Below are 23,219 nucleotides of genomic sequence, written 5' to 3'. Positions count from 1 at the left end.
AAGCAGGGCCCAGAGCACAAAGCAGGGCCCAGAGCACAAAGCAGGGCCCAGAGCACAAAGCAGGGCCCAGAGCACAAAGCAGGGCCCAGAGCACAAAGCAGGGCCCAGCACAAAGCAGGGCCCAGCACAAAGCAGGGCTAAGCTAAACCCAGGACTAAGGAGAGCCAGGCCTAGCAAAGCACAGCTCCCCCCAGCAGCCCTGCAGTGCCACAGCCAGGTGCCAACTCACTTTCAGCCTGGGTGCTCAGGGCTGCTCCGGTGCCCGTGGCATCGCCGTGGGACACAATGGTCACCTTGATTTTGGCTCGTTTGGAGGCCTTGGTGCACGCAGGGCTCGGGCTGGGGCTCTGCTGCCTCTTCAGCTGCTCTCTGCCATCACCTCTGTGAGCCCCCTCCGAGGGCTGGGGGGCTGCTGCAACTGGGGGACACAGAAGGGGCTCCTGGAGTGCCCGGGGTGCCAGGAGGGGAACGTGCCCATGCACAGCTCCCTCTGTGCCAGCCTGCACAGGAACCCTCCGAGAGCCCAGAGCTGGGTGTGCTGCCCAGGTTCTGCACGGCTGCCTCAGCCCCACAGGGGCATTTGCACCCCAAAATCCCGGGGTGAGCCCCTCAGCAGCCCTGCAGGGCAGGGAGGGACAAGGGGAGGGTTTGCAGCACAGAGGGTCAGAGCTGCAGCTCCAGCACAGGCACAGAGGAACAGAGCATCCCCCAGGTCCCCTCCAGGAGCTGGGCAGGGTTTGAGAGGCACCAAGCAAAGCCAAGGAGGTGCTGCAGCAAAGCATCCATCAGAACCTTCCCAAAGCCATCAAGGATCCATCAGAGCCTTCCCAAAGTCATTCCTGATCCATCAGAGCCTTCCCAAAGCCATCCCTGATCCATCAGAACCTTCCCAAAGCCATCCCTGATCCATCAGAGCCTTCCCAAAGCCATCAAGGATCCATCAGAGCCTTCCCAAAGCCATCCCTGATCCATCAGAGCCTTCCCAAAGCCATCAAGGATCCATCAGAACCTTCCCAAAGCCATCCCTGATCCATCAGAGCCTTCCCAAAGCCATCAAGGATCCATCAGAGCCTTCCCAAAGCCATTCCTGATCCATCAGAACCTTCCCAAAGCCATCCCTGATCCATCAGAGCCTTCCCAAAGCCATCCCTGATCCATCAGAACCTTCCCAAAGCCATCAAGGATCCATCAGAACCTTCCCAAGGCTATCAAGGATCCATCAGCAAAGCTGAGATTTATCCCTGGGGGCAGGAGGAGCTCAGCAAAGCTGAGATTTATCCAGGAGGAGCAGGAGGAGCTCAGCAAAGCCTGAGATCTGGGAAGCAAAGAGGGCCCTGGGCTGCAGCTCCAAGGAGCAGAGCAGCACAAAGCAGGGGACAAGGGGACACACCAGGGACACGCTGGGGACACAGCCCCAGAGGAAGAGGAGGAGGATGGAGGAAGGCAGCAGAGACAGAGAGGAGGAGGCAGACAGGCAGAGCCAGTGAGGAGATACTCACCACAGAGACAGGAGGAGGTGCCAGGAGGAAGAGCCTTCCTCACCAGCATGTTTTGTTTCAGAAAAGCAGCAAAGTGAGCTGAAATGAATCAGAGAGAACCACAGGATCACAGCCAGGCTCTGCAGGGCACAGGGGCTCTGGGGACACCGAGAGGGGACCCTGGAGCAGGCAGAGCTCCAGACAGGACAGATCCAGCCGTGGGAGCACAGCCTGGGGGGGCTCATTCCAACAGAGAGCCTGACACAGCCAGGGGGGTGGAGAGAGAGCAGGGCTGGGCTGGGCTGGGCCAAGGACCTGAGAGCAGCTGGAGGTGAGAGCCAGCAGGGCCCTGAGCAGCTCCAGATGGGAATCACCACGGTATTCCTGAGAAAACCAGGCACCAGGAATCACCATGGCATTCCCAAGAAAACCAGGCACCAGGAATCACCATGGCATTCCCAAGAAAACCAGGCACCAGGAATCATCATGGCATTCCTGACAAAACCAAGCACCAAGAATTACTAGCCCTGGTTTTATTCCCAATCAAACCAGGCACCAGGACACAGCTCCTGCGTCCCCTGTGTCACCTGGCAAGTGCCTCCCTCAGGAGCACAACCCTGCAGCCCCTGGGCTGAGGAATGAGGGCAGATCCAAGCTCCAGCTTCCCCCTGGAGCCCATCCCTGAGCCAGGAGGGATGTGCAGGGTCACTGCTGAAGGTGACACTGCTGCAGGTGACAATGGTGGATGTGCAGGGTCACTGCTGAAGGTGACAATATTGGATGTGCAGGGTCACAGCTGCAGGTGACAATGGTGGATGTGCAGGGTCACAGCTGCAGGTGACACTGCTGAAGGTGACAATGGTGGATGTGCAGGGTCACAGCTGCAGGTGACACTGCTGGATGTGCAGGGTCACAGCTGCAGGTGACACTGCTGAAGGTGACAATATTGGATGTGCAGGGTCACAGCTGCAGGTGACAATGGTGGATGTGCAGGGTCACAGCTGCAGGTGACACTGCTGAAGGTGACACTGCTGGATGTGCAGGGTCACAGCTGAAGGTGACAATGGTGGATGTGCAGGGTCACTGCTGAAGGTGACAATGGTGGATGTGCAGGGTCACAGCTGCAGGTGACAATATTGGATGTGCAGGGTCACAGCTGCAGGTGACAATGGTGGATGTGCAGGGTCACAGCTGCAGGTGACACTGCTGAAGGTGACAATGGTGGATGTGCAGGGTCACAGCTGCAGGTGACACTGCTGAAGGTGACACTGCTGGATGTGCAGGGTCACAGCTGAAGGTGACAATGGTGGATGTGCAGGGTCACTGCTGAAGGTGACACTGTCCAGGTCTGTCCTGAGCACAGCAAGGAATGAAAGGAGGATGCAGAGCCGTCCCCCAGGTGCTGCTGGAGTTTGCCAGGAGGGATCTTCAGCCACAAATCCCTGAACTGCCAAAGTTCACCAAACTCAACGTTTTTATCCAAAACCACAAAACCCCACGGCTCAAGCTGGTTCCTTCTCCACAGCTGGTTTTCCACAGGATGGTTCTGGAACTCCCCAAATCTCAGTTTCCACCTCAATTCAAGAGCCTCAAGCATCTCCTGAGCACCTTCAGGGTCTCTCCAGGCAGCCCTGAAGGAGACACCAGCCCTGGGTGTCCCAAAAGGATCGGGGCATGGCTACAGGGTCAGCCAGAGACAGAATCCTTCCCATTTCCAACAGCAGCAAGGCTCCACAAGCTGCAGAAACCCAATTCCAACCCAATTCCAGCCCTCCAGCAGTGACAGGAGCTGAGCTGCAGAGAAAGCTGCCACAGGGAGCTTGGAATTCAACACAGGACAGAGAAAATAAAAACCTGCACAGGTCCAGAGAGAGAGACCCCAAAATTGCACAGGACAGGGAAAATAAAAACCTACACAGGTCCAGAGAGAGAAAACCCAAAACTGCACAGGACAGAGGAAATAAAACCCTGCACAGGTCCAGAGAGAGAGAAAACTCAAAACTGCACAGGACAGAGGAAATAAAACCCTACACAGGTCCAGAGAGACAAAGCCCAAAGTGCAGCAGCTGGAAGGGTGGGGAAGGGGCAGGAGTTACCTTGTGCCTGCTTGTGGCTCAGGACAGGCTCGGGCCTGGGCACCTGCCTCCTCTGCAGCTGCGCGGGGCACACCTGGCTGGGCTTGGGCAGCGCCAGCGCGGCCACCTTGGCCTTGGGGCTGGACGTGGGGCTGCTGGACACGCTGGACAGGTCCTGCAGGGACAGACGGACACTCAGCCCGGGCTGCTGGGGCACCCTGGGCACTCATTGCCCTCTCTGTGAGAATCTGGGAGTTTTAAGGCTGGGAAGACCTTCAGGATCAAGTGCCATTGTCACCACCAAGCCCTGTGCCCAGGGCCACACCCAGCTGTGCTTTGAACACCCCAGGGTGGTGACTCCACCAGCCTGCTCCAAAGCTTCCCATGAGACGATTTTCCCAAATCTCTCACCTAAACCTTTTCCTAAGGCCGCATCCCCCTGGGTACCTCTCACCCTCTACTCCCAACACTCAGCACAGATTTGGGAGATGTAATTTTCCCAAATCTCTCACCTAAACCTCCCTTGAGGCCACATCCCCATGGGTACCCTCTCACCCTCTACTCCCAAAGCTCAGCATGGATTTGAGGGGATTTAATTTTCCAAATCTCACATCTAAACCTTTTCCTGAGGCCATATCCCCCCAGGTATCCTCTCAGCTCCCTCTCCCAGCACTCAACACAGATTTGGGAAATTTAATTTTCCCAATCTCTCACCCAAACCATTTCCTGAGGCCACATCCCCTAGGTACCCTCTCACACCCCACTCCCAAAGCTCAGTACAGATTTGGGAGATTTAGTTTTCCAAATTTCTCATCTAAACCTCCCTTGAGGCCACATCCCCATGGTGATGGACCTTCTTAGCTCCCTCTCCCAATGCTCAGCACAGATTTGGGAGACTTAATTTGCCAAATTTCTCATCGAAACCTCCCCTGAGGCCCCAGGTACCCTCTCACAACATTCACCACAGATTTGGGAGATTTAATTTTCCCAAATCTCTCACCTAAACCATTTCCTGATGCCACATCCCCCCGGGTACCCTCCCACCTCCCTCAGCACAGATTTGGGAAATTTCATTTGCCAAATCTCTCACCTAAACCTCCCCTGAGGCCACATCCCACTCGGTACCCTCTCACCTCCCTCTCCTAACGCTCAGCATAGATTTGGGAGATTAAATTTTCCCAAATCTCCCATCTAAACCTCCCCTGAGGCCACATCCCCCAGGTACCCTCTCACCTCCCTCTCCCAACGCTCAGCACAGATTTGGGAGATTTAATTTTCCCAAATCTCTCACCTAAACCTTTTCCTGAGGCCACATCCCCCTCTCACCTCCCTCAGCACAGATTTGGGAGATTCTGGCGGCCCAAACCCCGCTCTGTGCCCACCCCCAGCTGGCACCAGGCTGGGCAGAGCCCCCACCTCGGAGCCTGAGGGTGAGGCTGGCACTTTGGCTGCGGGGGAGGCGGGCCTGCTGCTCCTCTCGGGCAGCTCGAAGGACAGGTCCCTCCTGCCGCACTCGCGCGGCTTCTTCTTCCTCTCGGCGTCCAGGTCGCGCGGCTCCGAGCCCGAGTGGCTCTCGGCCCGGGTCAGCACCCCCGTCAGGAAGTCTGCAATCTCATCCTGGGCATTTTGGGGAGAAACACTGCGATTCAGGGCTGGGCAGGTGTCTGAGCAATGCATCTCCACAGCTCCGAGCAAGGAAATGAGGCGTTGCCAAGGGGGTACGTGGGTGAGGATCTGTGGGTTTGGAATTCTGCGGGAAACCCCCAAAAGATCACAGAGAGATGTGGATTTCTCAGTGAAGCTCACAAAGCACTGATTTAGGAATTGTTGGGGAAAAACCACAGTGGTTTCTCCCAAAATGATGCTGTGTCCCCAAGCAGATGTGCTGGGACACTCAGGAAACTGCTCAGGTTAAGGGGCACCCCCAGGATCTCACACCTCCCTTCCAAACCCCCCTGAGGAGAAGATTCCCTCCAATCCAATCCAATCCAATCCAATCCAGCCCAGCCCTGCTGTAACCTGGGACACTCCAGCACTGCCTCCTTCCTTCTCCTGATCCCTGTGGGTACCTGGATGCACCTGTCCACCATGCTCTGGGTCAGGCCTTCTGCCTTCTTTTTGGCTTTGCTTATCCTGGGGGGAAAAAAAAGAACCAAACCAGGTGGAAATCCACACTTTTCCACGAGCATCCTTCACCTGATGAGGACAAAGATCCTTCCTGCAACTCCCCAAAGCATTTTGCAAAGCCAGCCTGACATTTCAGGGCTCTGCCTTCACACACAGTGTCAGTTTAAGGGTTTTTTCTTTCCTTTTCTTTATGGATTTTCACTGCTAGAGATCCCTGACTCCTGTGATGCTCCAAAAGCTCCTCTGTGCTGCTGGGTGCAGCCCTAAATCGAGCCCAGCCCTAAATTGAGCCCAGCCCTAGGTCAGGCCCATTCCCATACAGGTTTTTCCTACACAAGTCTGGAGTATTCCCATGCAACTCCCATCTCGTTCCAGCACCAGATTTGGGGCTGGCACCCCCATGGTGCTGCCCAGAACCCCCAGGAGGACAGAGCCCAGCTGGCAGAGCCTCACCTGAGGTTGTCATCTGCTCCTCCCACCACCACCAAGCTGTTGTCTGCCCGGATCTTCTCCCTGAAATCCTCCATGGCCTCCACGTTGCACTGCAGGGAGTTCTGCCCGATGACGAAGAGCACCGGGGTCTTCATCTCCAGCAGGGGATCGTCCACGTCCTGCAACAGGGCAGGGATGGAGCTGCAGCCCTGGGTGGGGCTGAGGAGCTCCCAGTGGGATTTCCTGAGGCCAGAGGGGAATTCTGCTCAATCTGCAGAAAATGGAGCCTTTCCTTCCAAAGGGATTCCTCTGCCCCTGGAAGGAGCCACTTCCCAGCCTGGCTGTGTCACCAGTCCCTGCCCAGTCACACCCCAAAGGGACAAATGTGGGCTCTGTGGAAGTGGCACAGAAAGTGAGGGACACAGGACAGGGATAAGGGAACCAGGACAGGGATAAAGAGGGACACAGGACATGGAAAACAAGGGACAGAGGACAGGGATAATGGAGCCAGGACAGGGATAAAGAGGGACACAGGACAGGGATAAGGAAGGACAGAAATAACAAGGGACACAGGACATAGATAAGGGAGCCAGGACAGGGATAAAGAAAATGAGGGACACAGGACAGGGATAAGGGAACCAGGACAGGGAAGAAGAGGGACACAGAAAATGAGGGACACAGGACATGGATAATGGAGCAGGACAGGGATAAGGAGGGACACAGGCCATGGATAATGATGGACACAGACCATGAATAACAAGGGATCCAGGCCATGGATAATGAGGGATCCCCCACGGATAATGATGGACACAGGCCATGGATAACAAGGGATCCAGGCCATGGATAATGATGGACACAGGCCATGGATAATGATGGACACAGACCATGAATAACAAGGGATCCAGGACATGGATAATGAGGGATCCCCCATGGATAATGATGGACACAGGCCATGGATAATGATGGACACAGGCCATGGATAATGATGGATCCAGGCCATGGATAATGATGGACACAGGCCATGGATAATGATGGACACAGGCCATGGACAATGAGGGATCCAGGCCATGGATAATGAGGGAGACCCCATGGATAATGATGGACACAGGCCATGGATAACAAGGGATCCAGGCCATGGATAATGATGGATCCCCCATGGATAATGATGGACACAGGCCATGGATAACAAGGGATCCAGGCCATGGATAATGATGGATCCAGGCCATGGATAATGATGGACACAGGCCATGGATAATGATGGACACAGGCCATGGACAATGAGGGATCCAGGCCATGGACAATGAGGGATCCCCCATGGATAATGATGGACACAGGCCATGGATAATGATGGACACAGGCCATGGATAACAAGGGATCCAGGCCATGGATAATGATGGATCCAGGCCATGGATAATGATGGACACAGGCCATGGATAATGATGGACACAGGCCATGGATAATGATGGATCCAGGCCATGGATAATGATGGACACAGGCCATGGATAATAATGGATCCCCCATGGATAATGATGGACACAGGCCATGGATAATGATGGATCCAGGCCATGGATAACAAGGGATCCAGGCCATGGATAATGATGGATCCAGGCCATGGATAATGATGGATCCCCCATGCATAATGATGGACACAGGCCATGGATAATGATGGATCCAGGCCATGGATAACAAGGGATCCAGGCCATGGATAATGATGGATCCAGGCCATGGATAATGATGGACACAGGCCATGGATAATGATGGATCCAGGCCATGGATAATGATGGATCCCCCATGGATAATGATGGACACAGGCCATGGATAATGATGGATCCAGGCCATGGATAATGATGGACACAGGCCATGGATAATGATGGACACAGGCCCTGGATAATGATGGATCCAGGCCATGGATAATGATGGATCCCCCATGGATAATGATGGACACAGGCCATGGATAATGATGGATTCCCCCATGGATAATGATGGATCCAGGCCATGGATAATGAGGGATCCAGGCCATGGATAATGATGGACACAGGCCATGGATAATGATGGACACAGGCCATGGATAATGATGGATCCAGGCCATGGATAATGATGGACACAGGCCATGGATAATGATGGATCCAGGCCATGGATAATGATGGACACAGGCCATGGATAATGATGGATCCAGGCCATGGATAATGATGGACACAGGCCATGGATAATGATGGATCCAGGCCATGGATAATGATGGACACAGGCCATGGATAATGATGGATCCCCCATGGATAATGATGGACACAGGCCATGGATAATGATGGATCCCCCATGGATAATGATGGACACAGGCCATGGATAATGATGGATCCCCCATGGATAATGATGGACACAGGCCATGGACAATGAGGGATCCAGGCCATGGACAATGAGGGATCCCCCATGGATAATGATGGATCCAGGCCCCAGGAAGGAGCTCCAAAACCCCACCACAGCACAGACAAGCCCAGAGCACTCCTCATACAGCCATGGATCAGGAATCCCACCAGGATTGCTACAGCTCCTCCTCTGAGAGCAACAGCTGCTCCAAACAACAGTCACACCCACATTCCCCAAAGAATCAGCTAATTATCCAGGAACCATTCCACAAAAAAAGACAAGCAGAGCTCTTCAAGCAGCTCCACCTGGTCCTTACCCCCCTGGGGCCGTCCACGGTGAGCAGTGGGAAGCCAAGGCACACGACAGCAGTGACATATTCCATCACAGAAACCTGGGCAGGGAGAGAGCAGTCAGGGACACATCCCATCAGCCAGCAATCCCAGAGCCCAACAGGAACACATCCCACCCCAGGTCAGCATTCCCAGAGCCCAGCAGGGACACATCCCATCAGCCAGCATCCCCAGAGCCCAGCAGGATGAGTCCAGCGGGGACACATCCCACCCCAGGTCAGCATTCCCAGAGCCCAGCACATCTCAGGAATGAAGGCTGCTCTGCCAGGCTCCAGCCAGGCACAGAGGGACCTTAATAGCAACACCTTGGTAATTAACACAGTGATTAAATGACTCAAATTGCAGAGGACCCATTACACAGAGGTCAAAGCAGGCCCTGGAATGAACACAGGGACAGAGAGAACCCCAGCAGTCACTGAAATCCATCCCTGAGCTGAGGCTGCCAAGGGGCTCTGGAGAATCACAGAACCCTGGAATGGTTTGGGAAGGACCTTGGAGCCCATCCCACCCCACCCCTGCCATGGCAGGGACACCTCCCACTGTCCCAGGTGCTCCTGCCTGGCCTGGGACACTTCCAGCATGGAGCAAGGACACAGAGCAGTGGGGCACTCACGTGACAGGCCACCAAGGCACCCGTGTTCCACCCGATCAGGATGATCTGCTTGTGAGAGAAGTGGTTGTGGATCTGTGGGACACAAAGCACAGCTGGAGCGCCGGGACAGACACCGGCACGATGCCCAGGGCGGCACGGGGGGCAGGGGGCACAGGGGGCACCTCCTGCTGTCCTCACCTCGGCCACCTTGCCCCTGACGGCGCCGATCATGTGCTCCAGGCACTGCAGCACCCCCACCCCGCTGCCGTTGTTCAGCAGGGACGTGGCGATGGGGATCACCTGCGAGGGAAAGGGACATCAGGGACAGGGCTGGGGACAGCAGGGACAGGGCTGGGGACAGCAGGGACAAGGCTGGGGACAGCAGGGACAGTCAGCAGGGCTGGGGACAGCCGGGACAGCCAGCGGGGCTGGGGACAGCGGAAGAACCAGCCAGCGGGGCTGGGGACAACAGCAGGAACCCCACAGATTCAGCCCCAAAGAGGCGGCCCTACAGAAGAACCCCAGAGGAATTCCACAGATTCCCAACCCCACAGAAGAACCCCATAGATCCAGCTCCTTAGAGGAACCCCACAGAGGAATCTCACAGAGCCAGCCCCACAGAAGAATTCCACAGATCCAGCCCCACAGAGGCAGCCCCACAGAGGAACCCCAGAGACCCAGCCCCACAGAAGAATTCCACAGATCCAGCCCCAAAAGGGCAGCCCTACAGAAGAACCCCAGAGGAATCTCACAGAGCCAGCCCCACAGAAGAACCCCACAGAGGCAGCCCCACACATCCAGCCCCAAAGAAGAACCCCATAGATGAACCCCACAGATCCAGCCCCACAGAGGAACCCCACAGCTCCAGCCCCACAGCTCCAGCCCCACAGACCTTTCCCAGGCAGGAGAGCTGCGACTGCCAGAAGCGGTGCCGCCGGGACGTGGGGAACAGGGAGTTGGCGGGGCCGGAGGAGGCGATGAGGATCAGGGGGGATCCGGGCAGTTTGCTCTGCAAGGTCCAACAGGAGCCTGTCAGGGACAGCAGCGCCCCCAGGAAGGGCCTCCCTGCCCCACAGGGAAGGATCTTGCACAGCTCTTTCATTGTCTTCCCAAGCCAAAGCTCCCTCGGGATACCCAGGAGAAATTCTCCAGCAGAAGGGACTCTCCTTTCTGAGGGACAGCTCTGGGCTCTGCTCCCTGGGACAGGGACAGGACCAGGGAATGGCTGGAGCTGAACCAGGGTGGGATCAGGGTGGGATTTGGGAAAGGTTCTGTCCCCAGAGGGTGCTGGGCACCGCCCAGGGAATGGGCACAGCCCTGAGGCTGCTGGAGCTCCAGGAGCCTTTGGATTTTGGGGTGTCTGTGCAGGGTCCCAGGGATGCCCAGGGTGGATTTTGGGGTGTCTGTTCAGGGCTCCCAGGGGGGGATTCTGGGGTGTCTGTGCAAGGATATCTGGACTGATGATCCTGCTGTGTCCCTTCCATTCAGGTGTAAATCAGGGGCAGAGGAGCCCAGGGAGAGGACAGAGGCAGAGCATGGGGAGACTGAAGCTGCCACGGGACCCCCACACCCCCCAGGGCACTCACTGGTTTATTATGGGACAGGACACCCACAGCTGGGTCCCAGGGTCTCTTGAGCAGCAGGGACAGCGCCTCAGCCCCTGCTGCTCCCGTCTTGGCCGTGGAGGAGAGCAGCATCCTGTCTATCAGTGCAGGGATCTGCAAGCAGAGACCAGGGGGAGTGAGAAAACACACCCAAACCACGGGACAACAACTCCAGCCTCTGCCAGCTGTGCCAGCCAGAGCTGCTCCTGCTTTTATCACCTTTCCCTTGAGGGTCTGCAGGGCATCCAGGTATGCAGCCAGCACGGGCAGGCTCAGGGTCTCCACCAGCGTGGTGTGGAGCCACTGGATGAGCTTGGTGTCCCAGTTGACGCTGGCCAGGGCCTGGCGCACCCTGCGGGCGCATTTATCCACAGCAATCCTCCTCAGCACGGGCTCGTTGCAGGCCTGCAAGCAGGAATTCCCAAAAAACAGCTCAGGGGAAGGAGGATGGAGCATGGCACTGCAGCCCCATCCCCAGGGAAAGGTCAGGGTGGCTGCCCAAACATCTGGAGCAAGGACAACATCTGTGTGAGGAGGAGCAGGCTGAGGGGAGCCCTCAGAGCAATCCAGAACTCCCAAAGGGAAACTCTGATCCCTGGGACAGGGACAGGACCAGGGAATGGCTGGAGCTGGAGGCTCAGGGTGGATTTTGGGAAAGGTTCTGTCCCCAGAGGGTGCTGGGCACTGCCCAGGGAATGGGCACAGCCCCGAGGCTGCCGGAGCTCCAGGAGCCTTTGGATTCTGGGGTGTCTGTGCCGGGCTGCCAGGGTGGGATATTGGGGTGTCTGTGCAGGGCTCCCCAGAGCTCCAGGAGCCTTTGGATTCTGGGGTGTCTGTGCCGGGCTCCCAGGGGTTGCACTGATGATCCCAGCGGGTCCCTCCCAGCCCAGGACATTCAATGGTCCCACAAACCCCACAAAGCCCAGAGCTGCCTGCTCCTCAAGGCCACCCCAGGGCCCCATTCCCACGCTGACCAGCCCAGGTTCAGTGGCAAGGGCAGAGCCCAGCCCCTCTCACCCCCTCGTTGGCCAGGCGGGCCAGCCTGTCCGACTGCAGCGCTTTGTGGATCTTGTTGAACAGTTTGTTCTGGGCCATGGTCCAGCCCGTCCTGCGGGGACAGACACAGCGGGGTCACCCACAAACCCACCAAAGCATTCCTGCTTCCGCTGCCCTGGAACTGCCACCCCCCCGTTGATGTGCTCCTCCCAACCTGGATTCCCATTCCCTGGAATTCTCAGCTTGGATCCCCTTTCTCTGGAATTCCCAGCCCAGATTCCCTGGCACACCCAGCCCAGATTCCCTGCCATTCCCACCTGTTGACGTGCTCCTGCCAGCCCATATTCCCTGCCGTTTCCTGCCATTCCCAGCCTAGATTCCATGGCATTTCCAGCCTGGATTCCCTGTTGTTCCCTGCCATTTCCAGCCTGGATTCCCTGCTGTTTCCTGCCATTTCCAATCTGGATTCCATGGCATTCCTGGCCCACATTCCCATTCCAACCCATACTCCCATTCCCACATCATCTGCCATTTCCAGCCCACATTCCCAATCCCACCCCATATTCCATGGCATTCCCAGCCCATATTCCCATTCCCAGCACATATTCCCACCTGTTGATGTATTCCTCCCAGCCCATATTCCCAGGCATTCCCAGCCCCTATTCCCATTCCCACATCCCGACCTGTTGACGTGCTCCTCCCAGCCCCTATTCCCATTCCCAGCCCCTATTTCCACCTGTTGACGTGCTCCTCCCAGACCCTATTCCCATTCCCAGTCTCTATTCCATGGCATTCCCAGCCCCAATTCCATGGCATTCCCAGCCCCTATTCCCATTCCCAGCACCCATTCCCATTCCCAGCTCCTATTCCCATCCCCAGCTCCTATTCCCATCCCCAGATCCCCACCTGTTGACGTGCTCCTCCCAGCCCCTATTCCATGGCATTCCCAGCCCCTATTCCCATTCCCAGCCCCATTCCCATTCCCAGCTCCTATTCCCATTCCCACGTCCCCACCTGTTGACGTGCTCCTCCCAGCCCCATTCCCATCCCCAGCCCACATTCCCATTCCCAGCCCACATTCCCATTCCCACGTCCCCACCTGTTGACGTGCTCCTCCCAGCCCTATTCCCATTCCCAGCCCCTATTCCCATTCCCAGCCCCATTCCCATCCCCAGATCCCCACCTGTTGACGTGCTCCTCCCAGTCGTCGGGCGGCGGCGGCGCGTCGGCGTCGGTGCGGGCGAACATGACGTGCCGCTCGCACTCGTTCATCACGCTCCGAGCCTTCTGGTTGTCGTACAGCGGCACTGGCGTCGGCGTCACCGTCTCCACGTCGATGGGGACATCGGCCTCCCTGCTGCCGCCCACACGGGGGTCAGGGCAAGGATGGGGCACCCGGGGGCATCCAGGGGGTTTGGGGGGTCCCAGGGGTTGGGCAGCGCTCCCAGGGTGGGACTGACCCAGGGATGTTGGTATTTATGGGCAACCAACTGGCAACCAAACCAAGCACTTTGGATACCCCAAAGTGAGACCTCTGGGCTCCCAAATCAAACCTATCCTGGACCCCCAAACCCATCTCCCTGAACCCCAGGGAGGAACGTTGGTTTGCTTGCACCAAACCAAGTATCCTGGACCATCAAACCTAGAGCCCCAAAACAAACCCCTGGAGTCCCAAACTCAGACTGCTGTAGTCCACAAATGAGGGCCCCTGGACCCCCAAACCATGGTGCCTGGACAGCCCAAACTGAGACCTCTGGACCCCTAAACCGATCTCCCTGAAGCACCAAACCAAGCATCCTGAACCATCAAACCTAGAGCCCCAAACCTAGAGCCCTGGAGCCCCAAAACTGAGACTGCTGGAGCCCACAAATGAGGGCCCCTGGAACCCCAAACCATGGTGCCCGAACACCCCAGACTGAGACCTCTGGGCCTCCAAATCAAACCTATCCTGGACCCCCAAACCCATCTCCCTGACGCCCCAAACCAAGCACCCTGGACCATCAAACCTAGAGCCCCAAAACTGAGCCCCTGGAGCCCACAAATAACGGCCCCTGGAACCCCAAACCATGGCCACTGGCCGCCACAAACTGAGACCTCTGGACACCCCAAACCGAGACTCCTCACTGCCCCCCTCGCCCATCAGGACCCCACCCCAGACCATCAGGACCCCCATTTTTCCCCTCACAATTCCCCCACTCGCCCTTATGACCAACCCCAGCCCACAGGACCTTCCAGCTCCTCCCTCACAGCCCCGCCCTTCCCCACCCCTCAGGACCCCTGCAGACCCCAAACGGCTCCCCCAGACCCACAGGACCCGCTCCTTTCCCCTCAAAGCCCCTTAGGCCTACAGGACACCCCTCAACTTCCCCCTCAGCCTTACAAGACCCCCTCCTTTCCCCTCACAGCCCCCCTCCAGTTCCCCTCTCCCGACCCCCTCCCGTCCCCTCCGCCGCCCGGTCTCTCACGGGGCGCTGCCGAGGTGCCTCCGCGGGGTGAGGAAGAGGAGCCGTGCGGGCCGGGCGGCGCTGGCGTCGGGGTGCGCGCTCCAGGGCTTGGCGTAGCTGTGGTCGAGGCACACCAGGTCCAGCTCCCGCTCGTGCGCCGACAGCTGCAGCAGCAGCGACGTGCCCATCCTGCGGGCCGACCACTGCAGCTCGCGCTCCCGGTCGCGATCGCGGTCCCCGGCGCGCTGCGACATGGCGGGAGCCCCGCCCCCTGCGCCCGCCCCTCTCGACAGCGCCGCCGCCGCCGCCCGCCCCTCAGCGCGCGTGCGCGGGGCGCGCTCCCGCCCCTCCTCAGCGCGCCTGCGCCGGGCGCGCTCCCGTCTCTCGGTGTGCGTGCGTGGGGCGCGCTGCCGCGCGGACCGGGGAATGTCCCCGTGGGAAGGGACCCACGGGACCAGGGAGTGTCCCTGGGATGTCCCCATTAATGTCCCCTTGGGAAAGGACACTCCAGGCTCATCCAGCCTCCCGCACAGGACACTGCGCGCTCCCGCGGGGTGTCACGGGGCGTCCCGCGTGGGGACGCCTCGGGGACGCGGTTACCGGTGACAGCCCCCGCGCTGCCACCCGCCGTTGGCGCTCGGACACGGCGAGCCAACCGCCGCGCTGCTGGCCAGCGGGCTGGTGGCACCTGGGGCTGGCACTGCGGTGGCAGCCCCTCGGTGACACACCTGCCGCCGGTGCCCGAACCTCGGGGGTGGCACTGCGGTGGCACCCCTGGTGACAAACCTGCAGCCGGTGACAGCATCGCGGGGTTGGCACACTGGTGTCGCCCCCTGGTGACAAACCTGCAGTCATTACCGGTGACAATTACCGGTGACAGCGCCTCGGGGGTGGCACTGCGGTGGCACCCCTTTGGTGACAAACCTGCAGCCATCACCGGTGACAGCGCCTCGGGGGTGTCCCGTTGGTGGCACCCCCTCGGTGGCAGCTCTGTCCCCGGTGCCAGCGCTCCGTGGCCATGCTGCGCTGCCACGTGGTCGCCGTCCACATTCCCGGGGCCACCGGCTTCGGTCCCGGTGTCCTGCTGTCCGTCTGCTTCCGAGGTACGGCGGGGTTGGGGACACTGCGGGGTGTGGGACACGCCATGGCACAGGGTGGCATGTGGCCAGTGCCCCATGTCCCCATCCTGAGGTGCCACCACCCCTCCTGTCCCTCACAGGCGTCCCCAGGAGAACCCGGGTGGTGCCCGAGGAGCGCAGCCTCACCTGGAATGAGGTGAGGTGCCCCCGGGGTGGCCCGTGGTGGCACAGGGACATGGGGTCACCCCCCTGAGCCGTGTCACCCCCCTCAGGAGCTGGTGTGGCCGCTGGACACGTGTCCCCTGAGAGCCACGGACACGCTGGGGCTGCGCCTGTGGCGTGGGGACTGCCTGCTGCCCCGGGAGTGAGTGCCAGCCCTGGGGGGACACCCCTTCAGCAGGGCCACCCCCTCACCAGGGCCACCCTCACCGTGTCCCCCCTCCCGCAGGGACCTGGGTGCCACCACGGTGTCACTGAGCGAGCTGGTGGCCAGCCCCAGGCTGCCGATGGCCGTCAGGGACATCCCGCTGCTGGACCACCGGGAGCGGCCCACGGGGGTGAGCGCAGCTCCACAGCACCCCACAGCACCCCGGGGTGGCACTGTCTCCGTGTCACTGTCCCCTTGCAGTGCACCGTCACCCTCCGCTGCTACCACGACCCGCACGGCGAGCCCGGGGACGTCCCTGTCACCGCCGGGCACGGCCAGGTGGCCCTGGAGCCACCGGAGGTGGCACCTGCGGACAGGAAAGAGGATTTCCAGGTAGGGCACCCACGGGCACAGGGTGGCAGCCAAGGGGGCGATGTCCCCTCGCGGTGACACGTCGGTGCCGCCCCGCAGGTGCGGGTGAGGGTCATCAAGGGCCGCCAGCTGCGGGGCAATGCCATCAAGCCCGTGGTGAGGGTGCAGATCGGGAGGCAGCGCTTCCACAGCCGCAGCCGGAGCGGGAACAACCCCTACTTCAACGAGGTGACGCCGCGCAGGGGACACGGGCACCGCTGCTGTCCCTCGGCCCGTCCTCACTGTCCCTTCTCCGGGTTTTCAGGTGTTCTGCCAGGATTTCCACATGGCGCCGGAGCAGCTGGTGGCACTGCCCATCCAGATCCAGGTGGGGCAGAGAGGTGGCACTGGGGGGACAGGGACACAGGGACAGGGGCATAGGGACACAAGGACACAGGGACAGCCGTGTCCCCTTCCCTGTCCCAGGTGCTCCGTTCACCAAACATCTGCACCAAACCCATCATTGGCGTCTTTGAGGTGAGGAGTGAGGGATTGGGAATGGGGTTTGGGATTGGTGTTTGGGATTTGGGAATGGGAGATTTGGATTGGGGTTTGGGAATGGGGTTTGGGAATGGGGTTTGGGAATGGGGGATTGGAATTGGGGTTTGGGATAGGGGGATTGGAATGGGGATTGGAATTTGGAATGGGGGATTGAGATTGAGGTTTGGAAATGGAGGATTGGGATTGGCCTTTGAGGATTGGGGTTTGGGAATGGAGCTTGGAATTGGGGATTGAGAATGGGGATTTGGGAATGGGGCACTGGGAATGGGGTTTGGGAATGGGGGATTGGAATTGGGTTTTGGGATTGGGGGATTGGAATGGGGATTGGAATTTGGAATGGGGGATTGAGATTGAGGTTTGGAAATGGAGGATTGGGATTGGCTTTTTGGGGATTGAGGTTTGGGAATGGAGCTTGGAATTGGGGATTTGGGAATGGGGCACTGGGAATGGGTTCTCAGAGCACTCTTGCCCCATTTGCCATTCCCACAGCTCGACGTTGGCACCATCTACTCTGCCCCAGGTAATGACAGGGTTGGGGTGGCACGGGGTGACATTAGGTGACACATTTTGGGGTGACACATTTGGGGTGACACATTTGGGGTGACACATTTTGAGCGACATTTCACACTAGCGCTAGCCAGGGGTGAAGCCCCATTTTGGGGGAGCACCGAGCGTTTTGGGGAGGTTTCAGGCATGGCTCCGGTGGCGCCGGGGAGGTGACTGCGGTGTCCCCGGTGTCCCCGGCCGGGCAGGGCGCAGCCTGAGCGGGAAGTGGCTGAGCCTGCAGCACCCGCGGCACCGCGACCGCCGCTCGCAGGGCTTCCTGCAGGTCAGCCTGGTGGTGCGCCGCGCCGGGGAGCGCGCCCAGGTGAGCGCCCCGCCCTCCCCTGCGCCCCAAAACCCTCCTGGGGGTCACCACGCTGTCACCTGCCCCCTACGCCACCCCCAGGAGCAGGAGGTGCCGCCGGGGGACGAGGACGTGGAGGCCAACCTGCTGCGGCCACCGCCCTGCGCCACCACGCTGCAGATCCGCGTGTTCCGCGCCGAGGACCTGCCGTGGGGTGGGGACACCGGGGTGTGGCGTGGGGACACCGGGGTGTGGCGTAGGGACAGCGGGAATTGGGGTGGGGACCATGGGAATTGGAGTGGGACACCGGGAATTGGAATGGGGACATTGGGCTTTGTGGGGACACCGGGAATTGGGATGGGGACACCAGGGTTTGGAGTGGGAGCAGATTTGGGGATCCCCTGCTCGCCACAGGGTGGGGACGCCAGGAATTCGGGGTGGGAGTGGGTTTGGGGACCCTCCTTCTCATCACAAGGTGGCCATGGGGGAATTTGGGGTGAAGGGTGGATTTGGGGACCTCTTTGCTCCAACAGAGTGGGAACACCGGGAATTTGGGGTGAAGGGTGGATTTGGGGACCATCCTGCTCACCACAGAGTGGCGACACCGGGGATTTGGGGTGGGGATGGATTTGGGGACCCCCTCCTTGCCGCAGGGTGGTAACCGGGGGGGATTTGGGGTGGGGATGGATTTGGGGACCCCCCAAAATCTCTCTGCTCGCCATCCCCTCGCAATAGAGCCGGCGCGGCCGTGCCTGGGCGGCGCCGCGGGCTCGCTGAAGGCGTCGGTGCGGGTCGGCTTTGCGGGCAGGACGGTGAGCGCGGGGCCGGGAATTTGGGGTGCCAGTTTGGGAATTTGGGGTGCCCCATCCTTTTGGGGGCTCACGGCCGTCCATCCGCAGCTCTGCACCCGCGGGGTCCCCGCCGATGCCAGCCCCGAGTGGAACGAGGTTCTGTCCTTCCCCCTGCGGGTGAGGAGCGCCCCCGGCCCCAAACGGGGGCACCCCAAAAAGGGGGGGCGCCCCCATTTCCCACAGCAGCCACACCGGGCGCTGTTCTGTCCCCGCAGCTGCCGCCCATCTGCGACGAGATCCTGCTGGAAATCCTGCGTGGGTGAGAGGGGGACACCCCCGGGGTTGGGGGACGACCTTCAGGTTTGGGGGCTCCCGAGGGTTTGGGGGGACACCCTGCGGGTTTGGGGGACACTCCTGGGGTTTGGGGACATCCCCAGCATTGGGGGGCTCCCTGTGAGTTTAGGGGGACATCTCCGGGATTAGGGGACACTCCTCGAGTTTGGGGGGACATCCCTGGGATTAGGGGACACTCCCCGGGCTTGGGGGACACCCCGCAGGTTTGGGGGACTCTCGAGGGTTTGGGGGGACATCCCTGGGATTAGGGGACATCCTGCGGGTTTGGGGGACATCCCTCAGGTTTGGGGGACTCCCTGCGAATTTGGGGGGACATCTCCGGGATTAGGGGACACTCCTCGAGTTTGGGGGACGACCTTCATGTTTGGGGGACACCCCGCGGGTTTGGGGGGACATCCCCGGGATTGGGGAACACCCCCGCGGGTTTGGGGGGATATGCCTGAGATTGGGGGACACTCCTCGGATTTGGGGACCCCCCCGCATTCAGGGGACCCCTGACCGTGTCCCCCCAGGTCGTGCCGGGGCAAAGCCGTGGGCAGGGCCACCCTGCGGCTGTCCCAAATCTCCCGGGAGCCCAAGGAGCTCGAGGGTGAGCGGGGCTGTCCCTTTTTGGGGTCCCCATTAGCCAGAGCCCACCCTGAACCCCCCTTTTGTCTGCCCCCAGAGGGGACCCCCGGGTTCTCCCCCACCTTCGGGCCCAGCTTCCTGCCCTTCTACGGCCCCCGGCCGGACGCTGCCAGGGTACGGAGCAGGGGTTGGGGCAAATGGGGTTTTTTGGGGGAAAATGGGGTGTCTGGGGGGGAAATGGGGAGTTATTGGGGCCAAGGAAGGGTTTCTGAGGGCTGTGGGATGTGTGGGGCGGGAATGGGGCAATGCGGGGGGAAATGGGGGGGTTGGAGGGGGAATGGGGTTATCGGGGTCGTCAGTGAGGGTTTGGGGAGTGGGAAAGGGAGTTTGGGGTGGTTTCAAGGGCAGTGGGAGTTTTGGGGTGAAATGGGGTGGGGGGAAACTGAGAATAGGGTGTAAATAGGATGGGAACAGAGAACAGGGCGTTTGAGGGAAACCGGGAATTATTGGGGCAGGGCTTTGGGGGACAATGGGACATTTGGGGTGTAAATGGGATGGGCAAATGGAGAATGGGGCGAAAATGGAATGGGGGAAACAGAGAATGGGGTGAAATGGGATGGGGGGAATGGAGGATGGGGTGAAAATGGGATGGTGATAACAGAATGGGACATTTAAGGGAAAACAGGAATTTTTGGAGCAGGACTTTGGGGGACAATGGGACATTTGGGGTGTAAATGGGATGGGGGAAATGGAGAATGGGGCAAAATGGGGATGGAGAAAATAGAATGGGGTGAAAATGGGATGGGCAAATGGAGAATGGGATGAAAATGGGATGGGGTAACAGAGAATGGGACATTTGGGGGAAAACAGGAATTGTCGGGGCAGGACTTTGGGGGACAATGGGGCAGGACTTTGGGGGACAATGGGACATTTGGGGTGGCCATGGGACGGGGAAAATGGAGAATGGGATGAAAATGGGATGGGGTAACAGAGAATGGGACATTTGGGGGAAAACAGGAATTGTCGGGGCAGGACTTTGGGGGACAATGGGACATTTGGGGTGAAAATGGGATGGTGATAACAGAATGGGGCATTTAAAGGAAAACAGGAATTGTCGGGGCAGGACTTTAGGGCACAATGGGACATTTGGGCTGCCCCCACACCCCGGGCTCGTTCCCCAGGACTCGGGGCCGGTTTTCCGGGGCCGCCTGCTGCTGGAGCTCTGCACCCACACGGGGACCCCGCCGGGGCGGCAGCGCGACGCCGTGGCCCCGGTGGACGCCGAGCGGGCGCAGGTGGGGACGCGGGGACACCGCGGGGACACCTCGGGCCGGTGCCACCCTCACCCCGCGGTGCCAGCTGAGCGCTTTTGGGGTCTCTCTCGCCGCAGAGCCGCCTGCCCCGCTGCCAGCTGGGGCTCTGCGGGGTTTTCTACTCGGCCACGGCCGTGCCCGGCGGCCCCGAGGCGCTGAGCCTGGAGCTGGGCATGGGTGGCACCGCGGCCGCCACCGCGCCCGCCCTGCCCGCCTTCGACGGTGAGCGGGGACAGCGCGGGTGGCACCGGGGCCGTTGTCACCTCCCTGGGGCCATTGTCACCTGCCCCGGGTGGGGGAACTGGGGAAGGGGGCGGGGAGACGGTGGGGGTGTGACTAATTGCTGGTTAATTAGGGTAATTATTTAATTATTGGAGGGTTTGATCTGCCTGTGTGGGAGGTTTGGGGTTATTTGGGGGTGGTTTGGGGGGATTTCAGGGTGTTTGGGGATGTTTTGGGGGATTTTGGGGTGTTTGGGGTTGATTCTGGGTTACTTTGGGGTGATTTGGGATGTTTTTAGGGATTTTAGGCAGTTTGGGGATGGTTTGGGGTGATTTTGGGGGTGATTCTGGGGTGATTTTGGGGTGTTCTGGGGTGCTGCCAGGATGCCCTGGGCTGAGGTGATTTTAGGGTGTTTTGGGATGTTTTTTGGGTGATTCTGAGGTGATTTGGGGTATTTTGGGGTGCTGCAAAGACACTCTGGGCTGAAGTGATTTTGGGGTGGTTTTGGGGTGTTGGGGACATGGATTGGGTGTCACCTGGGTGATGTCACCTGTGGATCAAGGGGACAATTTGGGAATCTCAGATGATCCCATGACACCTCCCAGGAAGCCGCAGCTGCCCCTCAGCAGCGAGGCCAGGTCCCTCCTCACCCCAAATTCCCCAATTTTCCCGAATTTTCCCGGATTTAGGGAACCTCTACCACTACCTGCCGTGGTTTGGGGACAAACCTGTGGCCGCTGTCACCTCGCAGTGGGAGGACGCCGGGCACCGCTGGGACAGCCTGAACCTCCTGCGAGCGCTGTGCCAGCACCTGGTGAGACCCCAAATTCGAGCAGGAATGACCCCAAATCCGCGTGGGATTGACCCCGAATCCAGCTGGGAATGACCCCAAATTCAGCTGGGAATGATCCCAAATCTGGGTGGGAATGATCCCAAATCCAGCTGGGAATGATCCCAAATCTGGGTGGGATCGATCCCAAACCCATGTGGGAATGGTTTGGCATGGGATTGACCCCAAATCCATTTTGGAACAGTTTGGGCTGTGTCTGATCCCAAATCCGTATGGGAATAGTTTGGAGTGGGATTGACCCCAAATCCATTTGGGAACGGTTTGGGATGGAATTGACTCCAAATCCCTTTGGGAACAGTTTGAGGTGGAAATGACCCCAAATCCATTTGGGGACATTTTGGGGTGGGATTGACCCCAAATCCAGCTGGGATGGAGTGGGATTGATTCCAAATCTTAGTGCGAATGGTTTGGGATGGGATTGACCCCAAATCCCTTTGGGAACAGTTTGGGCTGTGAAAAATCCCAAATCCATTTAGGGACAGTTTGGGGTGGGATAGACCCCAAATCCATTTGGGGACATTTTGGGGTAGGATTGACCCAAATCCATTTGGGAACAATTTGAGGTGGAAATGACCCCAAATCATTTTGGGAACAGTTTGGAGTGGGATTGACCCAAATCTATTTGAGAACATTTTGGGCTGTGAAAGATCCCAAATCCCTATGGGAACAGTTTGGGGCGGGATTGATCCCAAGTCCATTTGGGGACATTTTGGGGTAGGATTGACCCCAAATCCATTTGGGAATGGTTTGGGCTGTGTCTGATCCCAAATCCCTATGGGAATAGTTTGGGGTGGGATCGATCCCAAATCCATTTGGGGCCATTTTTGGGGCCGTTCCCAGGAGGAGAACCTGGCCAAGCTGCAGGGACACCACGGGGACACCAGCGGGGACATCGGGACGAAGCTGCTGCGGGAGCTGGAGCAGGACTGCGAGTGAGAGATCCCAAATCCCAACATCGGGGTTTGGGGCCGGGGGACCCCGAATCGGGGGGGAAACGGGGCTGGCAGTGGGGTCTGGGGGATTTGGGACACTTTGGGGGACAGTGGGACATTCCGGAGGGCAGTTTGGGGTGGAAATGGGATGAGGGGGACTGGGGTGTTTGGGGTGGAAATGGGGTTTTGGTGGGAGGATGGAGCGTTTGGGGGAAAACCAAGGAATTGTTGGGGCAAAGAATTTTAGGGGTAAAACTGGGGGTTTTGGGGTGATCCTTTAGGTTTTGGGGGGGTTTTGGGATGATTTTGGGGTGATTTTGGGCTGGTTTGGGCGCTGCAGGGCTGCCCTGAACTGGGATGTTTTTGAGTTGATTCTGGGATGTTTTTTGTGGTAATTTTGGGGTGATTTTGGGATGTTTTTTGGGGTGATTTTGAGTTGATTCTGGGATGTTTTTGGGGTGATTTTGGGCTGTCCTGGGCCCTGCAGGGCCGCCCTGCAGTACCTGGAGGAGCAGCCCATCCTGAC

General features: G+C 59.1%; 2 protein-coding genes across 6 annotated transcripts in view; one reads left to right on the top strand and one right to left on the bottom strand.

Annotated features, from left to right (window-relative positions):
- Nucleotides 1-14,721, bottom strand: part of KANSL3 (KAT8 regulatory NSL complex subunit 3) — a 22,003-nt gene extending 7,282 nt beyond the window's left edge. Inside the window, exons 1-15 of one of the 5 annotated variants that reach the window (XM_054289169.1) lie at nucleotides 14,481-14,721; nucleotides 13,199-13,369; nucleotides 12,037-12,127; nucleotides 11,239-11,424; nucleotides 11,002-11,133; nucleotides 10,308-10,424; nucleotides 9,614-9,715; nucleotides 9,437-9,508; nucleotides 8,790-8,864; nucleotides 6,134-6,291; nucleotides 5,623-5,686; nucleotides 4,970-5,170; nucleotides 3,575-3,728; nucleotides 1,500-1,577; nucleotides 230-418 (exon numbers count right to left, since the gene is read on the bottom strand). In XM_054289169.1, coding sequence (XP_054145144.1) covers nucleotides 230-418; nucleotides 1,500-1,577; nucleotides 3,575-3,728; nucleotides 4,970-5,170; nucleotides 5,623-5,686; nucleotides 6,134-6,291; nucleotides 8,790-8,864; nucleotides 9,437-9,508; nucleotides 9,614-9,715; nucleotides 10,308-10,424; nucleotides 11,002-11,133; nucleotides 11,239-11,424; nucleotides 12,037-12,127; nucleotides 13,199-13,369; nucleotides 14,481-14,713 — 2,023 coding nt within the window. In that variant the 5' untranslated portion in view covers nucleotides 14,714-14,721. Of the gene's footprint in view, nucleotides 1-229; nucleotides 419-1,499; nucleotides 1,578-3,574; nucleotides 3,729-4,969; nucleotides 5,171-5,622; nucleotides 5,687-6,133; nucleotides 6,292-8,789; nucleotides 8,865-9,436; nucleotides 9,509-9,613; nucleotides 9,716-10,307; nucleotides 10,425-11,001; nucleotides 11,134-11,238; nucleotides 11,425-12,036; nucleotides 12,128-12,332; nucleotides 12,342-12,698; nucleotides 12,714-13,198; nucleotides 13,370-14,480 lie in introns of those variants that run through there. The other 4 variants (XM_054289165.1, XM_054289166.1, XM_054289168.1 and 1 more) reach the window with 4 other exon arrangements.
- FER1L5 (fer-1 like family member 5) overlaps nucleotides 14,712-23,219 on the top strand; it is a 22,271-nt gene continuing 13,763 nt past the window's right edge. Inside the window, exons 1-22 of the mRNA XM_054289162.1 lie at nucleotides 14,712-14,852; nucleotides 14,993-15,415; nucleotides 15,466-15,562; nucleotides 15,679-15,734; nucleotides 15,811-15,902; nucleotides 15,987-16,095; nucleotides 16,167-16,298; nucleotides 16,377-16,505; nucleotides 16,582-16,644; nucleotides 16,743-16,793; nucleotides 17,307-17,337; nucleotides 17,570-17,685; nucleotides 17,767-17,920; nucleotides 18,400-18,476; nucleotides 18,564-18,632; nucleotides 18,731-18,774; nucleotides 19,322-19,398; nucleotides 19,474-19,550; nucleotides 20,558-20,671; nucleotides 20,767-20,911; nucleotides 21,601-21,725; nucleotides 22,602-22,693. Of these exons, the coding sequence (XP_054145137.1) occupies nucleotides 14,712-14,852; nucleotides 14,993-15,415; nucleotides 15,466-15,562; nucleotides 15,679-15,734; nucleotides 15,811-15,902; nucleotides 15,987-16,095; nucleotides 16,167-16,298; nucleotides 16,377-16,505; nucleotides 16,582-16,644; nucleotides 16,743-16,793; nucleotides 17,307-17,337; nucleotides 17,570-17,685; nucleotides 17,767-17,920; nucleotides 18,400-18,476; nucleotides 18,564-18,632; nucleotides 18,731-18,774; nucleotides 19,322-19,398; nucleotides 19,474-19,550; nucleotides 20,558-20,671; nucleotides 20,767-20,911; nucleotides 21,601-21,725; nucleotides 22,602-22,693 (2,414 nt within the window). The remainder of the gene's footprint in view (nucleotides 14,853-14,992; nucleotides 15,416-15,465; nucleotides 15,563-15,678; nucleotides 15,735-15,810; nucleotides 15,903-15,986; nucleotides 16,096-16,166; nucleotides 16,299-16,376; nucleotides 16,506-16,581; nucleotides 16,645-16,742; nucleotides 16,794-17,306; nucleotides 17,338-17,569; nucleotides 17,686-17,766; nucleotides 17,921-18,399; nucleotides 18,477-18,563; nucleotides 18,633-18,730; nucleotides 18,775-19,321; nucleotides 19,399-19,473; nucleotides 19,551-20,557; nucleotides 20,672-20,766; nucleotides 20,912-21,600; nucleotides 21,726-22,601; nucleotides 22,694-23,219) is intronic.

Source organism: Melozone crissalis, unplaced genomic scaffold, assembly GCF_028551555.1.
Source record: "Melozone crissalis strain CALT ecotype California unplaced genomic scaffold, PUWL_Pcris_2 ptg000064l_1, whole genome shotgun sequence".
NCBI lineage: Eukaryota > Metazoa > Chordata > Aves > Passeriformes > Passerellidae > Melozone > Melozone crissalis.
Note: the sequence above shows the minus strand (reverse complement) of the source record. Positions and strands in the feature narration are given on the sequence as shown.